The following is a 26,221-nucleotide window of genomic DNA, read 5'->3' on the forward strand; positions in this document are numbered from 1 at the left end:
TTATTCGCATTTCAGTATGCTCTTTGTGCGACTGAAACGTACAGATATATTCATATTCAAGCTGAAAAGCGTATACAATACAAAGCATGTTTTTTTGGTGTTGTTTATGTCTCTGTCAGACCGCAGAATACTTAATTGGTAACATTAAACAAAGAATATTTTTTAAGGCGGCTGATTTCACTTTAACGTCAGAAACTTGTATTTTGTATTTTCTTGTCGAGTTTATGGGTATATTAGATTTACAACTAATTAATTAATCCAAAATGTTAAAAAGATCCTCCATGTGGGTTAATGCCGAAAGTTTTCGACACGATCCGATTAGTTTGTGAAACAAGCTTCCAAGCCGGTTTCAACTTACGTAATGTATATCTTAAGCTTAGCAAAAAAACTGGAATCCATTAGATTAATTATCGTCAATAGGTGTTATTAATTACCAATAGATTTAGGTTTTCATAGATTTCACGTGTCACTTCATGTATAATTAAATATACGATTTATTGGCTACTATTTATTAGATATGCGTTTTTCAACATTTGTAAATATACTCTTTAGTTAGTATTTTAAATATATTAATTATTATTAACAATTACTTTCAATACTATCAGTATTTTTAATAATGTTATACCTCGATTAACGAATAGTTTATTTACAAGATAACTTCAGATTAAGGTAAAAATACTATGGCCAATACCTTCTTTCGTAAAAAAAAGTCTAAGTGACTTCCTTCCAAGAACTATTAATGTTTTCAGGCAATTGCGGACTTCTTTATATCAATCCCTCCGATAATGAGGTTAACCGAGGAATGACTGCATTATCAGTATAAAATCGATTACTTACGATATTTATTTCGCTGATAATAAAACGAAATTAAGCTCATTTCTTCACTTCTTATTTTACTTATAACTGCAGCGAAGAAACACTTGCGTTGATCAAAAATAACTTTATAATATATTAATAAAGAACTAATCAAAATAGGATAATATCAAGCGTATTTTATTGATTGGAGTAAATATATAAGTAATAAATTGGGTTTTAAATTGGTAAACATAAATGTTTCAGGAGCAGAAACCGTGTTTCCAGGTCCTCCAGCAAACGCAAACGAATGTGGCATAAAAAGGATTGAGTCGCATTTTATTAGGATTTGTTGTTTGATTAAACTCGTTTCTTCATTTCTTATTTTACTAATAACTATAGGGCAGAAACATTTGCGTTATTCAAAATATGGACTAATAATAAAAGTGTTTAAATAAAAATAACTTTATAATATATTAATAAAGAACTAATCAAAACAGGAAAATATCAAGCGTATTTTATTGATTGGAGTAAATATATAAGTAATAAATTGGGTTTTAAATTGGTAAACATAAATGTTTCAGGAGCAGAAATCGTGTTTCCAGGTCCTCCAGCAAACGCAAACGAATGTGGCATAAAAAGGATTGAGCCGCATTTTATTAGTATTTGTTGTTTGATTAAGCTCGTTTCTTCACTTCTTATTTTACTAATAACTATAGGGTGGAAACATTTGCGTTGGTCAAAACTTGAACTAATAATAGAAGTGTTTAAATAAAAATAACTTTATATTATATTAATAAATAACTAATCAAAACAAGAAAATATCAAACGTATTTTATTGATTGGAGGAAATATGTAAGTAATAAATAGGGTTTTAAATTGTTAAACATAAATGTTTCAAGAGCAGAAACCGTGTTTTCAGGTCCTCCAGCAAACGCAAAGGAATGTGGCATAAAAAGGATTGAGCCGCATTTTATTAGTATTTGTTGTTTGATTAAGCTCGTTTCTTCACTTCTTATTTTACTAATAACTATAGGGTAGAAACATTTGCGTTGGTAAAAATCTGAACTAATAATAGAAGTGTTTAAATAAAAATAACTTTATAATATATTAATAAAGAACTAATCAAAACAAGAAAATATCAAACGTGTTTTATTGATTGGAGGAAATATGTAAGTAATAAATTGGGTTTTAAATTGGTGAACATAAATGTTTCAGGAGCAGAAACAGTTTTTCTAGGTCCTTCAGCCATCGCAAACGAATGTGGCATAAAAAAGATTGAGCCACATTTTATTAGGATTTGTTGTTTGATTAAACTTGTTTCTTCACTTCTTATTTTACTAATAACTATATGGCAGAAACGGAGTAAATATATAAGTAATAAATTGGGTTTTAAATTGGTAAAAATAAATGTTTCAGGAGCAGAAACCGTGTTTCCAGGTCCTTCAGCAAACGCAAACGAATGTGGCATAAAAAGGATTGAGCCGCATTTTATTAGGGTTTGTTGACCGTCCGATAAATTGTACGGATTCCCTTCTAACACGTAACCACATATATTATTACATCACAAATCTCTTTAAAAGTAAAGAATAAACAGATCTTCCATTATAAATAATCAAATTTAAGGTAATAACAAGTAGTAAAAGTATAGTAATTATTGACTGATTGTAAGTTAAAAAAAAATGAACGAAACCTACTATGTAACTTATATTAGATCTACCATTTTGAGTGTGTACATATTGACTTAAATTAAAGGAGAAGAGAAAAAAAAGGCTGTGGTCGAAATTAAAATGGGTGGAAATGTTTAAGAACGTATTTCCTTTGTGTGATCTCTCGAGCGTTCCAAAGTATTTCATTTAGCGCTCACTGATTGTACTTCCTCATCTGCATTGTTCAAAGAAACTTTAAATAACGCAATTCCTACGGTGTTACGTAAATAGACTATTTGCGCATCGTTTGCAAATTGATTAAATACTTGCTTTGTAATTTGCTGTTGCATAAAAACGTACAAAAAATATACTCAGCAATGAATATTTGAAACTTGAATATATAAAATTACTTTCATAAAAAAAAATTGCCGGAAATTATTTTAAAATTGCAAAGTAAATGTTCAATCAATTTGCCTTTTTTAAGAAAAAAAAACTTTCTATTTCTGTATCATTTCTATGAGAATTGCTTTAAGTCTTCTTCTCGCAATAAAGAAAATTTTTAAATTTGTATATTTAAAATTAATTTCAAACTATTTTTGTCTAGAAATTGTATTATTTTAGGATTGTATTCAGCGAAATGTTTCGGAAATAGAAAGTTGTTTCTATAAATAGTTTATTTAAAAATTGTTACACTCCACTTAATACTAATATAAAAATTGCAAACATTATTCAATAAAAATTACGTAATTTTAAATAATATGGTTTATTTTGAAAATTTCAAACCGGACTATATAAAATACAGATTGATATAATATCGTGAGGTATATTTTTGTACTTGATTACTTAATTTTATATGTTTTATTATAAATTATAGTATTTAATATATATACTCGAACAGAGAAGTAAGATGTATCCTTTTATAATATATGTAATTCCTCGTCTTCTTTTAATGATAAATAATTCAAAAATAAGCTAATTTTCTGATAATAATGCAATATGAATGAAATATAATAAGAACAATAACGCGCCTGTAATTAAATTAATTATAGGATTTTCATTATGTTAGTAGATTTAATAATAATGAAGATTCTACATTGATTAGAGTAAATTAAGTATATAATTTTAACCTGGATGGATAAAATACATTAGCTAATTAAAATAATTCCCCCGACTTACGAACTTCCGGACATACGAACAAAATTCTAAAAATGTAGTAAGATAAGAATTTTGGAAAGTTGGAACAGAGAAGAATATCTTAATTTGATATAATTAGAAGATGCCAGAATATGGTTCTTAATAAATTAAGCATTTGTTGCCTCTTTGAGAGTATGTACGTGAAAGATGATGTCAAAACTTATTTAATCAAATGTAAATTACGCGCAACATTTCATCCGACTTTCAGATCGATCGCAAATAACTTTCAGTTACTTCCAAGTTAACTTCTTTAATAATAAAATACAAATACATTTTAAGCAATTTTCTATTATTTATATATACTTGGTCAATAACCTTTGATACTCTGATATTTATGTATTGTTTTTCTTAAATACAACAATAATTCGCATAATGCGGATAAACCGAGTTTTTGAAGCTTAATCGAAATCGTAAAGAGACTTAATTGTATATATTTTTTTTTTGTGTCGTATAATTTTATTCACAATCTGTTCATCAATGTGAACATTGAGTAAATTTAAGATCGCGGTTAACATTAAATGGATAATCTTTCCCGGTGGATAGTTATCATTATGATGATTTGAACATTAATAATTACTTAAATCTTTATACTAAATCTAGTGGTTTGCAACGCTTCAGCCTGTTTGTGGTTCCAGAACATTAGTATGTGACTCCAGACTATCTTGGTATCTACTACTAAATGTTGCTATTGTATCCTCAACCATATTTATATGAATATCTTCGTGTATTTGTCTATTCCTGATGAACCATGGGTATATATATAAAACATTTATTTTTCAAATCAGAACTATCCAAGCTAAATATAGGAAGGTATTATTTATAGTATTTATATTTTTATAAACAATTTAATAACAAAATAAATATAAGTTTCAACATGTAAGGTAATAAATTATAAGTATATAAATACGTATTATAAATAACCAGATATGTTTTTAGTTAATTTATTAAATTTCCTGGGATGAAATGCTCAAAGTTTCCTAGCTTTGAGAAATATATCATTTTGTAAACCAGATTAAAACTGCGGCCGACGTTGGATTTTACGCTTTAAACTTGTTTATATAATTCTGAAACATTATTAAAATACATACATGATTGCATAAATTTAAGTATTTCCAGTATTCATATTCCGTCCGACTTACATTGGTTTTATTAATGTTACGTGAAAAATACCAGATAATTCATTTTTGGTAGGAATTCACTGTTAAATCAATTCAAAAGGATGGAATTTAAACAATTTTTCCTGGCACGAAACGAATTTCGTTTGATTTATAAAATTGTAGTCTATTGAATTTCATATTATAAGTGTATGTTTAAAATTATATTGTATAAAGCAAAGTAACGAAAGTTCACTGAACTATAACTAATACTTTTATTATTACGAAGAAAAGCCAGATATTCGAATATTGTTGAACCAAATCAATGAAATGTTTAAATATAGAAGAATTTTAAACTATTTTAATTATTTTATGGAATAATATGATAAACTTACATTTGTATATTTATAATCATACCGAATAAACAAGGTAATCCAAATTCACTTAACTAAAACCGACACTTAAATTCTTATGAAAAAACTCTAAATATTCGATTATTTTGTGGGAATTCACTGGTGAATCAATCTCAAAAGAATGGAATATAAAATATTATGCGTGGCACGAAGCGAATTGTGGCTGGAAAGTATGGCAGACAGAATGCGGTAAAACTAAGCGCACTAACGGTTTCCAAAGTAGCCGATTAAAAAGTAAAATTGGATCGTCGTTAAATGAACAGCGTACTACTACTACCACCAGAATGGCTGCTGGTACTTTCAACTCTGCACGAGACCATAGAACCTCTTCCATTATGTCCAAGACTGAGACTGAGCCATAATCAACACAAAAGACGTTCGACGTTAAATAAAAGTTTTAATGCAATCACTTTGATAGGGAAATCTCGGCTGGAAACCTTATCTACTCCTCGTATTCTAATTAAATACAATTATCTTATAATTAATTATTTATCGCCTCTGCAACACAATGAAACAATTAATTATAAATTGATTTCTTTTTAATTAATAGTAATTTACACTTGTTATTAATAACATTAGTAGGATTCTTACTTAAAATTTGAAATATATTTATGCATAAAATTATAGTTTAAATAATAAAAATATAACAAACAAAACAATGAAATGCAAACTTGAGAACTTCCGTTTTAAAATCTTTCCACAACTAATGAGCCTGGAAATATCTCAGAAATATTGTTACTTGCTATGCACTTATTTCTATGAAGAACGCTCACCAAATAATTACTTCTAAATGTAAATGAATTCAAATTTTCTATAAATTTATTCAAGACTTATAAATGAAAAAATAAACAACATTTATAGTATTGATTTTTAGATGCAATAAAATATTTTCCATCTCTCAATCTTATGCTATGAAACCGAAGATATATCCATTGTGTGCTATTTTCATATAGAAAGCTCACCAAATAATGACTTTGCAAATATGTTATATTAAAATATTGATTTGAAATATTGTTTCATCATTATTATAATATTGAAAACTTTTATACAATATAACAAATTATTAATAAATCAGCAAAAAAAACTTCGGAAAATATGTTCAAATGTTTTTTTTTAAATTATTAATTAAAATATTTCAATTTATTCAAAGAGATCTCAAATGTTATAGTTTTGATCTTCCAACTACCAAAAAATAATGAGATCGATGCTTTTAACAATTCTAAAAGAAAAATCCATTCAGACGGACTGCATTTCTTTTCCGCATTGAATTCGCACAAAAATAATAATGACTTCGCAAACTATCGCTTCTTGAGAATAAGTTGAAAAAGAAAGCAACACGTATATCTATTATAGTAAATTCTCGCTATTACCATTTCACAGCAAGAGTCCAACGATTAATGGTAAGCAGAGTAAATAAAGTGCGCGGCGTTAAGCAACTGCGGAATTATGCAATACGCTGCAATTATGAAATTTATCCACAATGGTTATTGGAATAATTGTATTGTAATTAGAAAAGAGCAAGCGCCACAGGAATGTAGTCATTCCTCGAAGCTGACTCACATTATCTTTAATGGCAAAACACTCAAGTATTCCAAAGAGAACTTAAAGCCCTCCTGTATCTTATCTTAATTATCTTTGGAAACGTTCGCATGCTTCACGATTCGAATCGTTTCGGATAATCAATGAATATTATTGTGCGCCATAAATGGACCAAACGTATTAAACAAAATCGCGTGGTCAATATTTCATACTACAATGTTTGCTAACGATTTATCATATTATTTATCACATATACATTCGCATTTAATGCCAATTAAATCTTTATTAATTACGTAATTCTCTTGAAGCTCAAAGTATTAATACCATCATATATTTTGTTTACTAATTTAAATAATTACTTTAATATAATAAATTAATTATAATAAAACCGTTTGTGTTTTATATATATTTTTATCATCAAAGAAAATTCTATTCTTGTTTTACAAAATTCAAAGTTTCATGCAAATTAATTGAAAACCTATATTATAATATTATAAAAGTTTAATCGATACTTTTTAATTTCAATAATTATTAATAATGTATTTAAATGCTATTTTTGTATATTTCTTTAAATCAATGTAAATACATAATAAGTTTCATCCATATTCAGTGAAGACCAATTTTATTATATAATTATAGATTAATTGAATTAATTTGAAAAAGTATGCGTATTTTATAGGTTTATGTTATGAATATATTAGAGGAACGAGCAGTGAAGTTTAACAATGGCTTTATGCTATAACAATAAGCTTTATGCTGTTACATTACAGTTCAAAAATAATATTATATTTTAAACAGATTTTATTACATAATCAATATTATATAAATTTAAGAAGGTTTTCTTCGACATTTTCATTGACCTGTTTTTGGTGATACTGGGTGATTTAAGAATTGCTTAACTTTTAAAAGATTATTTAATTTGATTATTGTAATAATTGGGTTTATATGTAAAAGCTAATAGAGTAATGTAAATATTAGAGAATAATTTCATAATGTAGTGTCACGTATTAGTGTAATGAATAATGTGCGTGAACAAAGTTCCATTTACAAAGCAATATCCCATCACTTGAATACTAGTTTATGGGATACGAAATGTATGTAAATATATTATGGGGCTACAATGAATGCGATAATCGATCCGAATGCAAATATCGGAAATTATTCCAAAATCTGTTATTTCGATGAGTTTTGCGGATAATGTTGGTTTATCGCTCGTTTCAATTACCGATGGCAAACGCATCGTTAACCAGACCGATAGCAAAACGTTGGTAATTATTTTCTTCGAAACTTTCCCCTATACGTTATCAATCGGATCAAAGAGTTAGATATAACCTTAACTTTCTTAATTCTCCGCTGAATGGAAACAATAAAGCACTTATCTAGAGGGATGTTCCGAGTCCATTGTGCGCTCGGGAAAAGAAGTCACAGATCCAGATAATTGCTACAACTCTGGAAATTATTAATTAAGACGTGAGAGTATTAACTTGAAGGTTATTGTAGTCGCAAATTGTCCACTTAAAAAAGATTATATTGGATAAATTTAATTTGGTTAGTTTTCAGGTAATCACAATTTTCACACAACGGTAAAAAACAAAGCGATTTTGTTATAAACTACGTTAATATTTCCTTTCAATTGAAGCAGAATCATAGCTGGCAACGAAGAAAGCCAACGATATTCGATGGGCAAATAACGCTTGGAAAGCAATCAACGATTATTCAAACATTCATAATCATTTTTTTTTGTTTTGCGAGCGCTTCTGTGTACACGATAAAAACAAATACTTGCTAGTATTGATTTTTCGCAAATTCAACCATTCATTTTTAAATTACGTCGAGGCACGTTTCAATGGAGCCAGTTTTATACATCGCATTCTATACTCCAACTATGAATGTTTGCGTGGGTTGCTCCGAGAATCCATATATTTTACCATAAACGTCTGAATAATACCTACGTTGCTATCGGGGTTATCTTCGCAAAGGAAATACTTTCGACTCGTTTCATTTTATACCCTCCACTTTGTTCGGCTCCATTAAGCATCCGAGTTTTAAAATTACTCTAACTCTGCAATACTTTCACCAATTAAAATAATACAATAATATCAGAAATATGTACTGTAACATACAACTTATTAGATAATAACTTTAACTTCAATAAAAGCAATATCGTTTTCAGTAACCTGATGTGTTGAAAAGGTACAATGGAAGTAAACCAGACGTGCGGTAGTTTGTGTCCTTTAATCCGAAGCTCAATCTTGCGACATTCGATTTAGATAGATAATTCCGGAATTTAGAAGTTTGACGTTCAATTTACACTTGCTCGATTCCAGTTTAATGGAAAAAAAAACGAAAAATCAATGGAGGAAAAAGGCTGCGGTCGGAGTTTTGCTCGACTGGAATCGAATAAATCTATCGGAAATTATCAATTACCAAGACTTGCGATTTATTTTTCAATTTCAGATAAACGTCATCAAAATATTTTTTATATATATATTCCTTCTCTAATTAAGACATTTAATATTGTACTTAAAACGCAGAAATAATTATCAATATTTAAGATTGAAGAATTACAGAATGTACATCTATGAAACAAATTGATTATTAAATCTCGCGTTGATATTCATATCATTTTTACGTAGAATTGAAGCAAAACGGATAACATGTTTCTTTCTGTTGGATTTGCATGCTTTGAAGGCTCTATACACAAATTGTAACTGGAAACAATCTTCATAATTTGGTTATTGTTCAGTTCTGATTGACATCGTGAATATTTTTATATCATTTTTTTTCTAAAAAATAATCCTAATATACGTTAGGATTATTAAAGTTAAACTCAAATAACTATCGATTTTGTAGAACAAAGGATTGGAACAATTATATTATGAAACTAACAATCCAACACATAATATTATATACTTGTTATAAAGCCTCTTTATACAAATAATAACTCGAAACAGTCTTCTGCTTGTTGGAAACTAGTTCAGTAATGAAAAAATGGATATACTTCATATAACTTGGATGTTGTCAAAATGTACGTCAAAATTAGTATTTTTTTTACTAAATTTGCACCAAATTCTAATTCAAAAAATATTTATTTAGTTCAGAAACTAACAAAAAGTAATTTTATATTATTATGTTTTAAGTAGAAATAAGAACACAATTTCAATTTGAAATTTGTTTCTTATGCGACTTAGTATTTTAATGTTCGTATTAATGCGCTAATTTGAAACGTTCGGTAGTGTGATAAGCAGGAGAACCGTGGTAAGCTTTTAGCCCGTGAGCTGTGGTTAAGGCTATACGCTAAAGTTAGTCGGACGTGTATTTTGGCAGCAAACCGCGAACTTTGTGTGAGTTGTCGGGTATTTAGCGATTTAATTGGAGGTGGAGGAGGAAAAGCGGCAGTACGAGTTGGATGATGAGTAGGACGAGGAAAGTTGGCGCACGTATTCGGTTTGAATTTCGTGTGCGATTGAAATGTTTCGTTTACGTGATCTTGATTAGTATGCTTGTCAATTATGGTCAGGATAATGGCACGCGCCCACGGGATTTACGAACGGGACCGGAGGAGTCTTTGCACAGAGAGTGCCAAGCCCATTCAATTCCGAATGCTTACACGCACTTCGACACCCACACGGACAACACACACAAACGTATACATGCACATAAACGTATACACACACACACATACAATCATACAATTCACAATAAGTACACGCACAGACGAGCAGAACGCCGATGACTTAACCTGGACAATGCCCAATATTAGCATAGTCAAACAAAAGAATGGCTAATAAATGATTTACATGGCTAATGATCAATAGCTGCATACTGTCCAGGACGGTTAATTTCAAATAAATACTTTCATCTTCTTTATAAACACATAGTAATTTCAACAGAAAACAAGTAATTTCTAAGAAAAATTAACTACTTTTCACGTTAATAGTTGTGACAGAAAATCAATATCCTGTAGTTATTGAGCAATATTTGTAACTAATCCTTATTATACATTCTGAATAATTTATTATATATGAATATTAACTTAATATACTGCACATTATAAACATTGTAGTAATGTTATAACACCAACATAACTTTACTAATTAGAATATATTTGTAAATAATATGATGTTCATGTGACTCTAATAAAAGTAAGTAATAAATTTGATAACAAAAGTTTATATATAATAACGAAATATGTTTCAAATCAATACTTTTTATATATATTTAAAAAAAAGTTTAATTAAATATTGATGTGAAAGTGTGACCAAGTATTTACTTCAAGATAAGTGAATATTTTTTAACAATATAATGTTTCATACAATATATATATATAATTAACGAAAATTTTTCGATTTTAATGAAATAGGTAGACATTTTGTAATCTGCGAATAAAGTTTTCCTGCAAACATAAATTTTGTATATAACAGATACCAATCACAAAGTGGATATTTTTAATTGCTGTAATTAATGTTTATTTTAATAATTATATAATGTGAAAAATAATAATTTTGTCATTTATCTATAAGAAAATACAGAAAATCAACAAATTAAGTTTATTTTTCAAGAATAGAAACCATATATTGTATCGCGTATAACTAAGCAAATTAGATTATATAAATTGAATATCAATAATATTTATATATTTATAAATGTGTTTAGCTTCTTCTTAAGAAATTGTTATATTGTACTTTGTTCTGATAAATTAGGTCAAAAGTATTGAAATGTTATTATTAATTATCTGAACCTATATTTAGTTAGTGCAATGATATTTACCTATTTGGTAAATTGCGTTTCGCAGAATTAGTTATCATAGTTTGAACGCATTATTTTGTTAAATAGGAGCGATTAAATTTATTTGCTTTAAAATAAGTGCGACATTAATAGATTAAATATTTGGTTCGGAAAAGGTATTACTCATAATTGTTGCTATGGAATATTTTTAGCTTTTGCTCGCTGAAAAGGTGCGCTCTGAAATATATAGAATAGGTGAACTCACCATCTTCGTCGTGTTCTAGGCTACATTCTTTGCAAACAGCTGTCGCCGTGGGAATTTGTCCCCGTCGGGTGATTTGCTGAAGAGCCAGGAGCTGCTGCTCTCCAAGTTCCATGTCTTTATAGCCTTCTGGGGGACTGAGCGTGACGGCGTCCACAAATTCCAAAGGAGGAGCAAATTTTGGGCTCTGCGGTGTTTGCTCGTATCCAGAGTCGTATGGTCCTCCGCAATTGCAATTCTGTTCGCAGCATGTGAGCCTGACCATCTCGTGCTGATTGCACGTACAGACACCATCGTCCTCTTCCTCATCATAGTCGCAGTCCTCGCGAATTAGAATTATGTAATCGGCGTCGAAGAATTCATTCTTGTCCTCGTTGAAGACGACTCGGTTCGTTTGCAGCTTAGTACTTGGACCCGGCTCCTTCAGAAGAGATCGCAGCTTGTTGCGGTCCGGATTGTGCTGCTTCCGTTCACTATCCGTACCCATGTTGTTGTTGCTGCTACTGTTGCCGTTACTACAATTGTTATTGTTCATTTCAAGCTCATCGTAGTAAATGAAGTCACTGTAGTCAAGTTGCTGAGGAAAGCATTTCGGATCGAATTCGCAGATTAATAGGTTCTCATTGGCGTCTTTATCGACCACCTGTTTTTTAGCATCCACTATTCCGGCCTTAAGAAGTTTCAGTTCAAGATTCTTCAAGCGGCCCTCGGTGCGGCGGTTCAAGTTTTTGCTAGACAAGACTTCATCCCTTGCGGTGTCATCTTTCAGTTGGCGAATAGTCTGGATGAATTCTAGACTAAAATCTGATTGGGTGTAGGGCTGTGTGTGTGCTTCCAGCGATCGGATCGTGTCCAAGATGTCCGGTGGAGGTGCACTTTCACTGGTTTCACTTTCACTGTTGTTGTTGGGTCCTAGGTTTGGTGATATGCTCGATGTTATCTGCTGCTGCTGCTGGTGCGGTGCGGAGGCCGGGGCGTCCGAGACGCGACTGCACCCCGACGCCGTCGATGCGCAGACCGCGACGACGCCGACGCCGATCGATGTCTGTCCTCCTACTGAACACACGCGCGCATCGCAACCATCTTCAACGGGTCCACCAACATTCAACTCTTCTCCATCTTCATTCTCGTCTTCCTCCTCCTCCTCTTCTTGGGTTGCTATTGCCACCGTCGCCGTGGGCATGTGGATCGTCGTCATTCGCGTCTGCTGTTCCGACTGCTTCATGTAATTGCTGTTATGCGCTGCTAAAGCGACCGGCCTCTCGATGGGCGATGGAGAACGAGACTGGTAACCTTCGTGTCTATCCACTGTGTCACCGTTTGCTCTGGGACATGGGGCCACGTGTCTTGGCTTCTCTATAAACAAAAACATGAGTAGTAAGGAGGGGACCTACGATATGTATAACTGTACCTCCTACACCCATTGCCACTCCGCTGCATTCATCAATCACCAGACTACAACTTACTCACGTTTCTCTACTCAGGTCAATACTATCAATAAATCTAAACTGGCCCCGATTAATTGTTCCCAATTTCATTCAAACCTCTCTCCTACTCACTCACTTACTCCCCCAAAAAAGCATTTCATTCAATTTTTAATTACATTTTCATCCAATCACATAAAAAATAGCATCAATAAATTCATGTTAGCATCAATAAAACATTTTCAATTCCATTACATTTTTAATCACATTTCAATTATCAAAGTACTATAAAACACAATATATTTATTTAACTAAAAGATGTATTTTTAGTTTCATTTTGTCATCAAATTTTTGTATATTTATACAAATTAGCAACGTATTTAAAATATAAATAATGGAAATAATTTATTTATATCATTAAAATATAATAGTAAGTTAATTAACACTTACCATTGCGAATAAGTTAAATAAATAACATATAAATATTTTCTCAAAATTTCTTTAAGCCATTTAAGCCTCTTTTGGCGACAAAATTCAAAAGTATAATAAAAATAAAAAAGTTGCTAAAAAAGTATTGAAAAGAAACCTAAAGTTTCTTTGAAAGTTTATCATTGTATACTGCATCAAAAGATTATTTCTTATTATTACTTGTTATTAAAATGTATCTGAATACATTTTAATTGTTTTTAATAAATAGTTTCATTATAACAAACAATAATATTTATTATTTGACATAATAAATTAGAAAAAATAAATAAATAAGTGAATTTAAGATTTCCTGTTTATTTGCTTGAATTTTTATTTTAAATAAGTAATAAAAATAGTTTTTTTTTAAACAAAAATAAATTGCAGGTAACTATAAAAATATTACCGGATAATTGAAACAATAATTAAAAGAAGTCAAAGAAAAAAACGTGCCTTTGAAGGTAAGAAGCTTAAGATTATTATTTATATATTTATGCAAAAAAATATAATATGTCCCTCTTATTTAATATTGTTGCGATTTTTATACCGACGTAATCTTAAAATATAATTCTGAAAGCAAAAGTACAATGTTTGAATGACGCAAAAAGAACGTTCAATTAATATATACGCCCACTGTTTGTACCAGGTAAAAAGACATAAAAGAGAGCAAACATTTTCCATCAAATATCATATTTTATTTAATAAACTGAATTTATTCTCTTTTATGCCAACCTACGCGCAAACGTTTTGGAATGTAATTCGAGTACTTTGTTGGAATCAATATGATATTTTAGTAATATTATTAATAAATCGCACAATATAGTTTGAAATGAATTATTTCCGAATACCAGGAAAGCTAAACATAATTTGATTTTTATTTATTTTTTCGAAATGGTCTTTCATTTATATGCACGTCACTCCGGCTAATATATCATACATATTTTATAACAGTGAACATTTTTAGAAATGCTTTATTGTTTTCGTACTTGGAATTCTAATCAAAATCCTTATTAGATATTTTACGTTTCGTTCATTTATATTGACCATTACAATAATAATAAAAAAAATGCTTTTAAAGAATAGAATTGTAAGTTGGAATTGGAATACTGTGGAACCTCGCTAAACGAGCATTTCGCTTAACGAGTGACGATGAGAAGAGAAGTTCCGGATTACGCGCCTGCTACTTAGGTTCCACTGTACTAATAATATATACATAAAATAGTTAAAATTTAACTTAAAATTATGTTCCTTTTTAGGTATATATACGATAGTGATGTGATTACAAATTGGATGTGGATTTTCAAAGATGCTTTTGGATGTGGAATAAAGGAATTTCTAATTATGGAGATGTGGTGTTTGTTAATTTCGTATAGGTTCGAATCTTTTACCTGTTGTATCAGTTTGTGGCTGGTTGTGAGCCGCATGTTGATGAGGCGACCACATGGTTATCAGGTCTTCGGCATCCGGTGATCCGTTTCGATGGTGGTGGTAGTCGGCTTCTTGTTCTTCGTTGTCATCGTTCTCACGGCTTCCCGCATAATCCGCTAAAATTTCCTGTGCATTCTTCAGGCCGCAATCGGATACATCCCCATCATTGCGGAACGCCTCTGGCGCCTCGAGGATGATCACCAGATGATCCTCCTGCGGACACAGTGTTGATTTCATTTTGAAAATGGGCACGGGTATCTTGGATTTGCGGCCCGTCCTCTCATCGATCCGTCTGCCGTTCAACATTCTCGCCTAGCATAATACCACAGTCCACACAAAACATCTAAAGAGGGTTTCTCTGTTGATGTTTCGCTTCTATGATCTTCTCGTCTCGATGCAGATCCTACGCCACGATTTTTCACGCTGCTTCCTGCAAGACGCAAAGTAAAGAAAACCATTCGTTAGTCAAAGTTGGCTGTTTCATAATTACTTAAAAGGAAACGTCTTTCAACATTTCTACAGCATTCATTCCATTACAAAATAAAATACAAATCTATTAAATAATCACATAAAACAATACATCACAAATCCTATTCAATATTAAACTCATAAAATAACTGATTTTAAAGTTGTCATATAAAAATAATTATTTATTTCACTAGATAATATTAAAATCTGTAAATCAATCCATAGGTCAAGATAATTAAAGCACTTGAAATCCGCATAACATCATAAAAATGTCGGTAATAGAAGAACGTCGTATTCGTTCACTGAATTTTATATGAGAACATATTAAAATCAAAAGCATTCTCAATTTTTGTAATGGAGTTTCACTTCAAACCAGGTCGTAAAATTGTTTACGCAGAATTTCCCATCAACAAATCCGAAACACCATTAACGATATACATTTTTAAAACAAAAAATGTGAATAAATGCAGGAGAATATATTTAAAGACTGCACTATCCAAGAAATTGTTATAAATAATCCAAAAATTGTTAAAATATATAAAAAGTGTAATATTTAAAGCAAAACTATTTAATCAAAATGAATAGTTCATTCATTTTTCGTTGTTAAATGTGGAAGGAAAACAGCATTCGTTATAAGATTTAACGATAAACAAACAGAGAAACTCGTATACTCAAAACGGCGCAAACATGAATCGAATAAATTTTGGAGGATGTCAACAAAGGATTTAGCGTAATACATTGAAACTATAATGTTTACTAAATTTATGAGTCCGTAATAACACTCGATAGTTTATTTAGTAGTAATAAAATAAAAAAATTCTAGTTTTCAGATTTATTATTTTGCTTAAGATAATGCAATTATTTTTTTTTAAGGAAACTGATCTAAAATCGTGTTTAGCAGTAATCATGGAGAAGAAATCAATGAAAATTGATCAAGGATTTGTAAAGTCTTTATTTTCGGATAAATTACCGATGTTAACATTTGAGAACCGTTTGAAGTTTGCTGATACCTTGATTTACGTAGCCTTGACAACTGAGAAAGAGTGCCTGCCCGAAAAGATCTCTTGCGTTTTTGATGACATCATTTTGAAACAAAGCGAAGATTCAAAATTATTGGATTTTGATTACAAAATCGATGTTTTTGAAAATTGTAGTGTGCATAAAATACGAAAACGCCTATTTCATGAAGATATTGTGTCTTATAATTGCACGAGATTAAATAACGAAAGTGCAAATCGCACATTTCTAGACAGTACGACAGATGATTTTCTGGATGATCATATTCCTCTGACTTATCAAGTGATGCTGGAAGGCACGTTCGTCGCTAGTACTCCCAAGAAATGTATGCACCAATTTCAAAGAAGATGCAAGAAGCGAAGCCACGAAATCAAACTGTCTGAAGAGAGGCAATGTTCCGATTCCACGGATCTCGAAACAAGCGAGTACAATCATTTCGATGCTAATTCTTCCTCGTTGAATACAACTGTGAGTTCAAAGAAAGAAGACAACATGCAGAGTTTGGATATTAACGGTGAATCAGGAAGTAGCAGTGAGTGGTTGAGATTCATATACAAGACTTATACGCATTGGATATCCTCAGGTTCCGTTAACGAAAATAGCGCAATGTTTGAGAGTACTGTTAATGAAAGTGATTTACGCAGAAATTGTGAAAAACAATTATGAATTTATTTAATTATTGTTTTTGTTAATTATTTTTATTAATGAATTCTTATCGAATAAATTGATATTGTAATTAAAATTTTGTTTATTTGATTTTGAAATAAGAAATTCTATTATGCGTAAAAAGTAATCAATATATTTTATTTGGACCTAAGTGTTTTTTTTTTAAATATTCACAAAAAACTCTGTGAAAGTTTTGGAACTGCCGGGTTAAATAAATAAGTTATCAGTACGAAAGCTTTTTGCAGATCAAATATTAATTTTTTGTATCTTAAAAATATATATATATGACCCGAATGCATGCATCGTTCGAAGGAAAATCCTCGTGAATGTAATTCGATCCGTTCATTATTCATGCAGCTGAAACAAAAATCCTTATTTATTATCAAGTGCACACAGTTCGTAAATCCTCTATAACTCAAATCGAATGCATATATCCTTTAAAACTGAGCGAGTTTAAAGCAGTAAATTTCAATTCTTTAATTATTTGAAAGGCAAGGTCGATTACCTGAGCTGAAGGATTCCAGGTGTGTTATTAGTTTGCTTAAAGGTGTATGCAACTAAACTAACACAATGGAATAAGTAGCGATTATAATTAAGCGGATTACGATGCAATTTCTGAATTATTGAAGCGAAGCAAAAAAAAACAAAAAAAAAACGCAAACACGATTGATTCGATTTTGTTGCTTCTGGAACGTAAAATGGTTTTGCCGGATTCTCACCCTCTTTACGTCTCGAATGTGAGTGGTGTGTATTTGAGGTGATGTTTCTGAATTTGCTTTCGATTTCCGCAAAGATTGAATTACTCCGACAGCAGCACCCTTAGACACAAACTCACAAACACCACCACCGAAAAGAAGTAAAAAAAAGGCACAAACACAGGGACGAAGGAATGGCAAGAGCGATGGAAAATCAACGACGGAACGAAGAAAAAGGGGGACAAATCCACCTTAACGTTATATCGATTGTGGAGAAACACGGGTCTACGGACATGAAATTTTCATGGCGTAACGATCTACATTTTCCATGCCCGAAATAATAAAATACCACCGCTCACATCAACACTTTTTCAACCAAAAATTCAAATATGCTTCCAGTTTAGAAATGGTTATTTAGCAATTTTCAGTCAAATTGTGTCTATATAGAATAATATTATGCTTAGTCCCATTCTTTTTCCTTCTTTTCATTTTTTTTTCTGAGCAGAACAGAATGTTGAATTCGCACGATGCTTTCCTGAGCTATATAATACAGATGTATTTCTTTACTCCTTCCTTTTTTTTGTTCAGTTTGGTTCCGTCACTTCTTGTGTTCCTATTTCATTCCTTCTGTTGTATCCTTAGTTTTGTCACTTTATTTTCCCTCTTTTGGACTTCTTACACGACAACTTCTTAAAAACTTCGAAGCGCTCTCTCGTCGATGTTACATCGGTTTCGGATTTCTCTCACTGAAACATTTCGTGGCATCGTGGAGTTTAAGGCAAACTGGAATGTGCCACTGGCTGGTACAGAAAATTGATTTTGGAAATGCATTAAACAGGAATGCCCCATGTACAAATGCATTAACCGGGATGTTTTCCATATTATGTACTATTTACTTCCATCAATATTCCATACCATATTTAAATACATATCATGTACACATAAAGTTAATAAAAAAAAATAAATATCATTTGAAATATTAATCAGGATTTGATTATCAATAACCGGAATATATTAAAACATGAAATTACAGTTAAATCTGAAATTGTGTATTATATACGAATTACTCGTAACTGTTCACAAATTTATTGTAAAACGAAATTTGACATTTAATGTACACAATTTAAACTTTTAATAAAAACAAAAGACTGTTAAAAATAACTCTTCATGAATACGACAGATAAAATATGAACAAATTGTATAGATTTTAGATAAATTATATTATTATATGATTAATAGATTTAAAATATTTTGTTGTTGTATATTTTGAATAAAAGTAACAACGTAAAATGTTTATGGAAATGCATTTGTATCAACATTAAAAATGTTATTTAAATAGTTTGGAAAAATGTTTTGTGTGCAAGTTTATTGGAAATATGAAAAATGCGTATTTCATACGAGTATTTTCACGTTAAAAGCGTATTCAAAATAAGATCTGCTAAGATCGATAGGAAGCGATTCAACTTTTCAATAAAAGAGTATTCGTTCAGCGTATTGAAAAGATCGTAATATCTCTTTTCTTGCACACACAAAAAACTATATTGAAAAAACATCTTTTACTCACTATGTGGTAATTTTATGAGTAATTGGTATTGATTTTTGCTGTTAAAATCGATTTGTTCAAAAGAGAATTTAAATTACTTTTACTTACATAATATAAACTATCTAAAAACTGGTTATATATAACTTGGTAATTAATAATAGTTAAACTTATTTTATCATGTTGAAATCATTATGTCTTTAAGGGCAATTGCATTCTTCTTGTCTTAATTTACACAAAAATGAAACTATAAATGACAGTGTTTTCTTTAAGTAATTCATAATTAATGGATTTTATATCTTCATTGAAAACCTTATGTACTTATTATATAACACAGTGGAACCTCGCTTAACGAACAAAATGAATTGTAAAAAAAATGACTCGCTTAACGCATAACGAGTGATGAAAAGAGAAGTCCGGGATTTTGCGTCTGCTACATCATTTTTAAAACTTCTGTACACATATTATGTGTATTTTTGAATATTTTTCACTATACGAGTGAAAATGTGGAAATTTTGAAACGGATTAAACTTGTTAAGCGAGGTTACATTTTACTACTGTTTAATGCAAGTACAATGAGTGGGTAGAGATAGTGTATATATTCTTGTCAAGTATAAAAGTCCCGATTAATTATCGTATTTTTGCTGCAATTAATAATAATTGGAAATTATATAGTTATGTAGAAATCGTTTGTGTAGGAAAGTGAATTTAAATTAAGGACTTTGCGAATTGAGAAAGATCACGTCCTGGAAATGCGGTCTCGAAGGACAACCAAACGAGCAACCAACAAAAAAAAGTCCGGGCATTTGCACAAAACCGAAATTTAAACGAATCGCATTGATATTTTCGGGCAACATTAAAACCCAATTAACAATGGCAAAAATAAAACTAATTAAGTACTGTTTTTGCTGCGAAAAACGGGTAATTCGGAGCGGCGAGGTCTGCTTGCATTCAACGAATCTCCATTGGAATTGCATTAAACGGACGATAAATCAGGCGAGGAAAAGTAATTAAAATATTCAGATTTACAATGTTAATAAATATGAAACGGTGTACATTTTGCCGCTGGAATCTGCCGGCAAAGTGAGCCGGCGTTTACCGGCCCGAGAGGAAAACTTTAATACACATAAGTGCCTGTAGGGAAAATCAATAATGGCCAGATGTTACCCTCAAAAACAGACACTCTGTGTTGTATGCTCTGTGCAGAAGGCAGAAGTGCTTACAAGAGCACAGAGAACTACTATACGCGTGGAAAGCAAAACAAAAATATAAAGAGTAAATTAATTAATCGCCACTTGTTAATTAACTTCACTTGTACGCCCATTGTTCTATGATTATTGTGCACAATATCAAAGATATCGTTTAAAATTGTTTGCGCAAATAATGTTTATTACCATTACTTCTTCCACATAATCTAATCTGCATCTCCATGACAAATAATGTAAGAGAAACTGTAATCAAGATTTGTGTGAACGACGTGTCTGGATGGTAATATAAAAGTAGCTAAAACCCCTACCCGTCTAGACGTTTTTTTCTTATTCTTTATGTATATATTCGAGTTAAATTTATTTTACGTTCATTCCTAACATTCGCGACTCTTCTGTATTATCGTACTAAATTCATTAAACTCCATCCGCGCATTCTCTTTTAAAATAACAAGAATGTAATGAGTTTGTCCGTTTAAATTGGGTTTTGTCGTCAAATAGGTTAAAGCCAATTAAATTGGCCTCACTGGATGTACAAACGTATTTAAATAATAATGTAATTTAATTAGGATTTTCCGTGACGTCCGTACTGCATCTATAATAAATTAGTTAGAGCTGTCAACGAATCTATTAATTTAAATTTTTAATATGGCCATTACTGAAAAATCAAATGAAGATATTACATTTTTTAAGAATGTTAATTCTATATATAATGTTTGTTTTAAATCAACATTTAGAGTACATATTCTACATTATATCTCATAAGAGACATATAGTCATATAAACAACGCTATTTAACTCTTTGACATGCAATAACGTGTCCCATACGTCTAAAGTTTATTTTACAACTTTCAATAAATTATTCGACAAAAATAATAACTAGTAAAGTTTTAAATCTGTAGATGAGTTGGATGGAAGCACGAGGCGGAGGCAGAATTGGGAGTTCTGCTAGAGCCAGAAAATGTTATCAGTGAAATGCTGAAGAGTGCGGAGAGCTGGGATATTGTAGCGGCGTACACATCAGAGGAGCTACTAAGTAAAGAAGATGAAGAGCGGAGGCTACAGTGGGCCTACGAGGATAGTGGCAGTGGAGGCTAGCAATAACATGATCTAAGGAAAGTGCCAAACAGGCAAAGACAATCAGCATCGCAGAGTAGTACAGTGATACAGGTCCTGTATGCTAACGAAGAAGGGGAGAGGTTTTAGTGCGGTAAGAATCCCACAGTACCATGACTCTACCCGTGGTCCCTATGTAAGGTTACTCTACAAAAAAAGATATGCAACAGAGAAAGTAGTATTTAGTATTTATTTAATTATTTACTAATGAAACAATTAATGCTAAAGGAACTGTACAAAATGAAAGTACTTTTTTTTTGTTTCTTTACATAACTTATATTTTATTCGTATGTCAAATATTAAAATGAATAGCTTAAATTTTTCAATGACAGCTATGATTTGTCATTGTCAACTGTAATTACCAACTTATGTCACTATATTTGGTTACATAACTATAAATTATTGTTTTTAAATGTTACATTTTATCTGCGTATTAAATGCAACATACATACAAAGTTGTTACAAAACTTATACTGATTAATTATTTTTATTTTGATGAAACATTGTTGTTTATATTTAATTTGAGAAAAAAATCATATTAAAATATATTAGATTAAGAAATAATCGAATATATTTTGAGAATAGGAAGTGGATTGATTATTATTGAGAGCGTTATATAATTAGCAATGGCTCAATAAGTAAGTACATTTATGCAGGACGTTACTCCTAGTCTATTGTTAGTTGACTTTCAAAGATTGTGAATGATGAATGGAGTAATTTCAGTAATTCGTACGTAACAATGTTGACTGAAATAGGACTGTTAAGGAGATGAATATAGTGTCCAGCTGTTTGAGTAGAGTTAATACCGTTATTATTTCAGTTTATTGATTCGTAGTTATCGATGTTATGCATTGAATTGTTGCAAAACCACTACAACGTCTATTATGACTCCTTTCTTAGTATAATTTCAATTGAAGTGATTAATAGTTCAATAATCCAGAACTCTTTACTAAATAAAGTAATAATCGTTTTTATTAAATTTTAATATGTATTTTTTTACTAATATTAAACGTTTATTGTAATAGTAATATTTTTTAACAATTAATAATAATAATATTTATTGCAACAACCATAATACAAACTTAACAAAATAACATAAGAAAAATAAAACTAAATTGAATACATGCATTCAAAATAATTAAATTTTCTACTGAATATTCAATTCTAATATTAATGAAATTTAACTTGAACTTCAATTAAGCAAATTTTGGATGCTTATATTGAAATTAGTTAGCCACGTTTAATATGAGTTCCGCGTTAATAAAATTTAGATCGAAATTGCTTGTTCTATTGCGTCATGCAAAACTCCAACTCATGAGAGTTTACAAACAAACAAAAAAAAAAGACCTGGAATGTTCGCACATGCTCCATTAAATAAACTAATTTTAAATGCTTTATTAAGCAAGGAAATACATGTCTTTGAGCATATCCAAAACTTCCTGTTTTTTTCACTAATGTTACTGTTTAATTGAAACTGTTTAATTTCTTCATGTTAGTAAAATAAATATATAGACAATTTTAAATATTTCGTTTTCTTATATAAAATATTAAATAATTTATTTAATTTTTGTCTGTAAATAATAAATATTTTACTTTTTGAATTATTATTAAATTAAATCTAATAGTTGTAGTAACATAATTATTTACATAATTATTTTATACATGAGATAACAACGACCTTGTCCAAAACTTCCTATATAAAATAGAAATTGTAAGGAACTGTTGAAGAAACTGCTAATAATGATGTTGCAAAACTGATTATAAAATAGTTTTGCTTTCATTCACAACTTAAAAATATGATCAATGAAATTGCATTTTAGATTTTATTTGATTTGATTCACGATTTGTAGCATATAATAATAGTACGTATCAATTGAAATGTAAAATTAAACGATTATAGTTAATTGATATTGTGTTATGTTGTAACAATCGCTTATGCAATAATACCTTTATGTGTATTTCGCCAAAGCGAAACCCTTTTGTTAGAAGGAAATGTGGAATAATCCCTCGGGGAAAAAACATTACTCGTCCCGGAGAGGAGATTACATCACACTGAAACGCAATTTGCATGTGTCGCAAATCCTCGATGGATACGTGCATTTGCGTGGCCACGATCCAATTTGATTCAGTGTTATTTTTGGGTGGAGCGCGTTTTTTGACCTTTTTCAAGGCGCAACAAATCCGCCAAAAAAAAAATACGAATGTTATTCACCAAACAAAGTGATCCAAGGAAGTGTAAACTTGCGTGAATTTCTTGTCTGCAAGAGGCGCGGTACCGGCACAAGGTCAGCTTCCAGTGTATAAAACCTCCGCGGACGCCCAGCAGAAGTATCAATCGCAAACAACAAACAATCCAATCAACATGAACACTTTCGTAAGTAAAACTCAAATTATTTGTGATTTTTAAAACCCTTAACTTAATTATGGTCGTGCAGATCGTAGTATTCGCTGCTGCTTTGGCTTTGGCCAACGGTGGAGTCATTGCTCCAGTTGGAGTAGTAACTCAGACCATTGTCGCCCCAGTCGTTAAGAGCAGTTTGATCCAAGGGCCAAGCACCAGCACCCACATCGTTGGACCAGATGGTAGCCAAATCATCGCCAACGCCCCAGGAGCCACCATCCACACCTCCGAGCATGTAGGAGCAGTCAGTGAAGTCGTCGCTCCAATTGCCCCAGCTGTAGTCGCCAAGACCATCGTTGCTGCCCCAGCTTTGGTAGCTGCTGCTCCAACTTTCTACGCTGCTGCTCCAGCTCTCATCGCCTCTCCAGTCCTCCCCAACGGATACCCACTCTTGGCTCCAGGCTCCGGACTCGAAGGACAATACGTGCAAGACATCAACGAGAAACTCTACGATGACGGCTCTTACAAAGGTGAAATCTACGCTTAAACTCAACCGTTTCCATGTACTGATTCATTCTTGCGTATGATGGTTTTTGTAAATTTTAACTTAATTTTAAGGTTTATAGAAATCAATAAATAATTTTATTTGTACTCGACTCGCATTCATCGCAATTCCCCGTAATACCAATCCTCTGAGTTGCACGAACTCTCGTATCCAGTTTGCAACTAAAAGGAAGAAGAAAACGAAGCACGCGTAGGTCGTGGAGCCATATAACTTATATTATATTCTATATCATACACGGCGATTAATCGGGCGAGAACTTGACAATAAATATCTGCCCGTAAAACTACCTCACTACAGGCTAAACGTCCATAAAAATTTACTGCCAATTATTTAGACCCATATACTTTTATCAACTATTAAAAATAATATAATATTAAATTCATAAATATAGTTCGTAACCATGAAAATAATCTCAAACCAAATCAAGAAAAATTAATTAGTATTAACCAAACAACTATAATAATACACATACACTTTCAAATTCAAAAATCTGACTAACTTATTTTATACAATATACAATTTAAGCCAAGTCTAATTAAATCAATCGTCCCACGTGGTAGTGTATCAGATCCTGTTTAGTGTCTCTAAGACATTCCAATACGACATAAACAGCATTTTATTCATCTATGAATATTTAATTGTATTAATTGTATCACAACATCTCCAAGAAGAGCTCAATCTTCTTGAAGATTAAATAATTCAATGGAGAATTCGATCAATTTGGATATGAATCAATCATATTTATATATATAGATTTAATAATGGAATCTAAATACATTAATAATTATTATTATAATGTTGTTGATAAAATTATTTAAAAAAATAATAATAAAATGCGATAATTCACAACTGACATCATTCAACACTGGGACAAAGAAATTGGATCAAATATTAGAACAATTGTGTAATGATTTATACATAATTACTAGAACTTTATTAATTCATATATAAAATAATAAATAAATTGTAACCATTAATTAATATCTCCAGGGAAATATAGATTTTAAATATTATTATTTTTCCATCAGCTTATAAATCGGGAAATACATTTCATTCATCACATCTCTCCACTTGTAAATCACCATTGGCAGCGAACTGTTAAAACTTTCACAACAGATTTTAGTCAATATTTAAAATTCTGAAAAGGAAACTAAAATCTCATTACTCCCTGCACTAAAGTTCTTTATTAATGGACTGGATTATTTTGTTTCTATAAATAAATCAACCTTTGTACTAATTAAATTTATAACAGTTATAATTAATAGTTAATAAGCTAGTTTTATAATGCAATTATGTATTTAGCGTAGTAATTAGCGAGCGAAACAGACACCTGAGGTATTTTACTATGCTGCAAGATATTTGCATAAGAAACATTATTACATCGTTTATTAGACAATAAGTAACGTCTACTTTCGCACTATATTTTATAGTAATTAATTATTGTATTTTAATATAAATTTATAATAATTTATTTAATTATCTAATATATGAAAAATACATTTTGAGGATTTTTAAATAGTTACATTTAATTCTTACAAATTATATTAAGGTTATTTTATATAATAATTATGTTGTTGAATAACAGAACTATATTTATAACAATTGAATGAAAATAATCAA

General features: G+C 30.7%; 2 protein-coding genes across 4 annotated transcripts in view; one reads left to right on the forward strand and one right to left on the reverse strand.

Moving 5' to 3' along the window:
• LOC108561078 overlaps window positions 1-23,716 on the reverse strand; it is a 43,878-nt gene extending 20,162 nt beyond the window's left edge. The window contains exons 1-3 of one of the 3 annotated variants that reach the window (XM_017918863.1): window positions 23,643-23,716; window positions 14,949-15,418; window positions 11,675-13,027 (exon numbers count right to left, since the gene is read on the reverse strand). In XM_017918863.1, the coding sequence (XP_017774352.1) occupies window positions 11,675-13,027; window positions 14,949-15,294 (1,699 nt within the window). In that variant the 5' untranslated portion in view covers window positions 15,295-15,418; window positions 23,643-23,716. Of the gene's footprint in view, window positions 1-11,674; window positions 13,028-13,082; window positions 13,263-14,948; window positions 15,419-17,858; window positions 17,999-23,642 lie in introns of those variants that run through there. The other 2 variants (XM_017918865.1, XM_017918866.1) reach the window with 2 other exon arrangements.
• A 262-nt stretch (window positions 23,717-23,978) lies between these two features.
• LOC108561079 lies at window positions 23,979-24,687 on the forward strand. The gene is made up of 2 exons (XM_017918867.1): window positions 23,979-24,069; window positions 24,131-24,687. The coding sequence occupies exons 1-2, from the start codon at window positions 24,058-24,060 to the stop codon at window positions 24,581-24,583; spliced, it is 465 nt and encodes a 154-aa protein (XP_017774356.1). The 5' UTR covers window positions 23,979-24,057; the 3' UTR covers window positions 24,584-24,687.
• Window positions 24,688-26,221: the final 1,534 nt, after the last annotated feature.

Source organism: Nicrophorus vespilloides, unplaced genomic scaffold (assembly GCF_001412225.1).
Source record: "Nicrophorus vespilloides isolate i.1.1-1 unplaced genomic scaffold, Nicve_v1.0, whole genome shotgun sequence".
NCBI classification, from domain to species: domain Eukaryota; kingdom Metazoa; phylum Arthropoda; class Insecta; order Coleoptera; family Silphidae; genus Nicrophorus; species Nicrophorus vespilloides.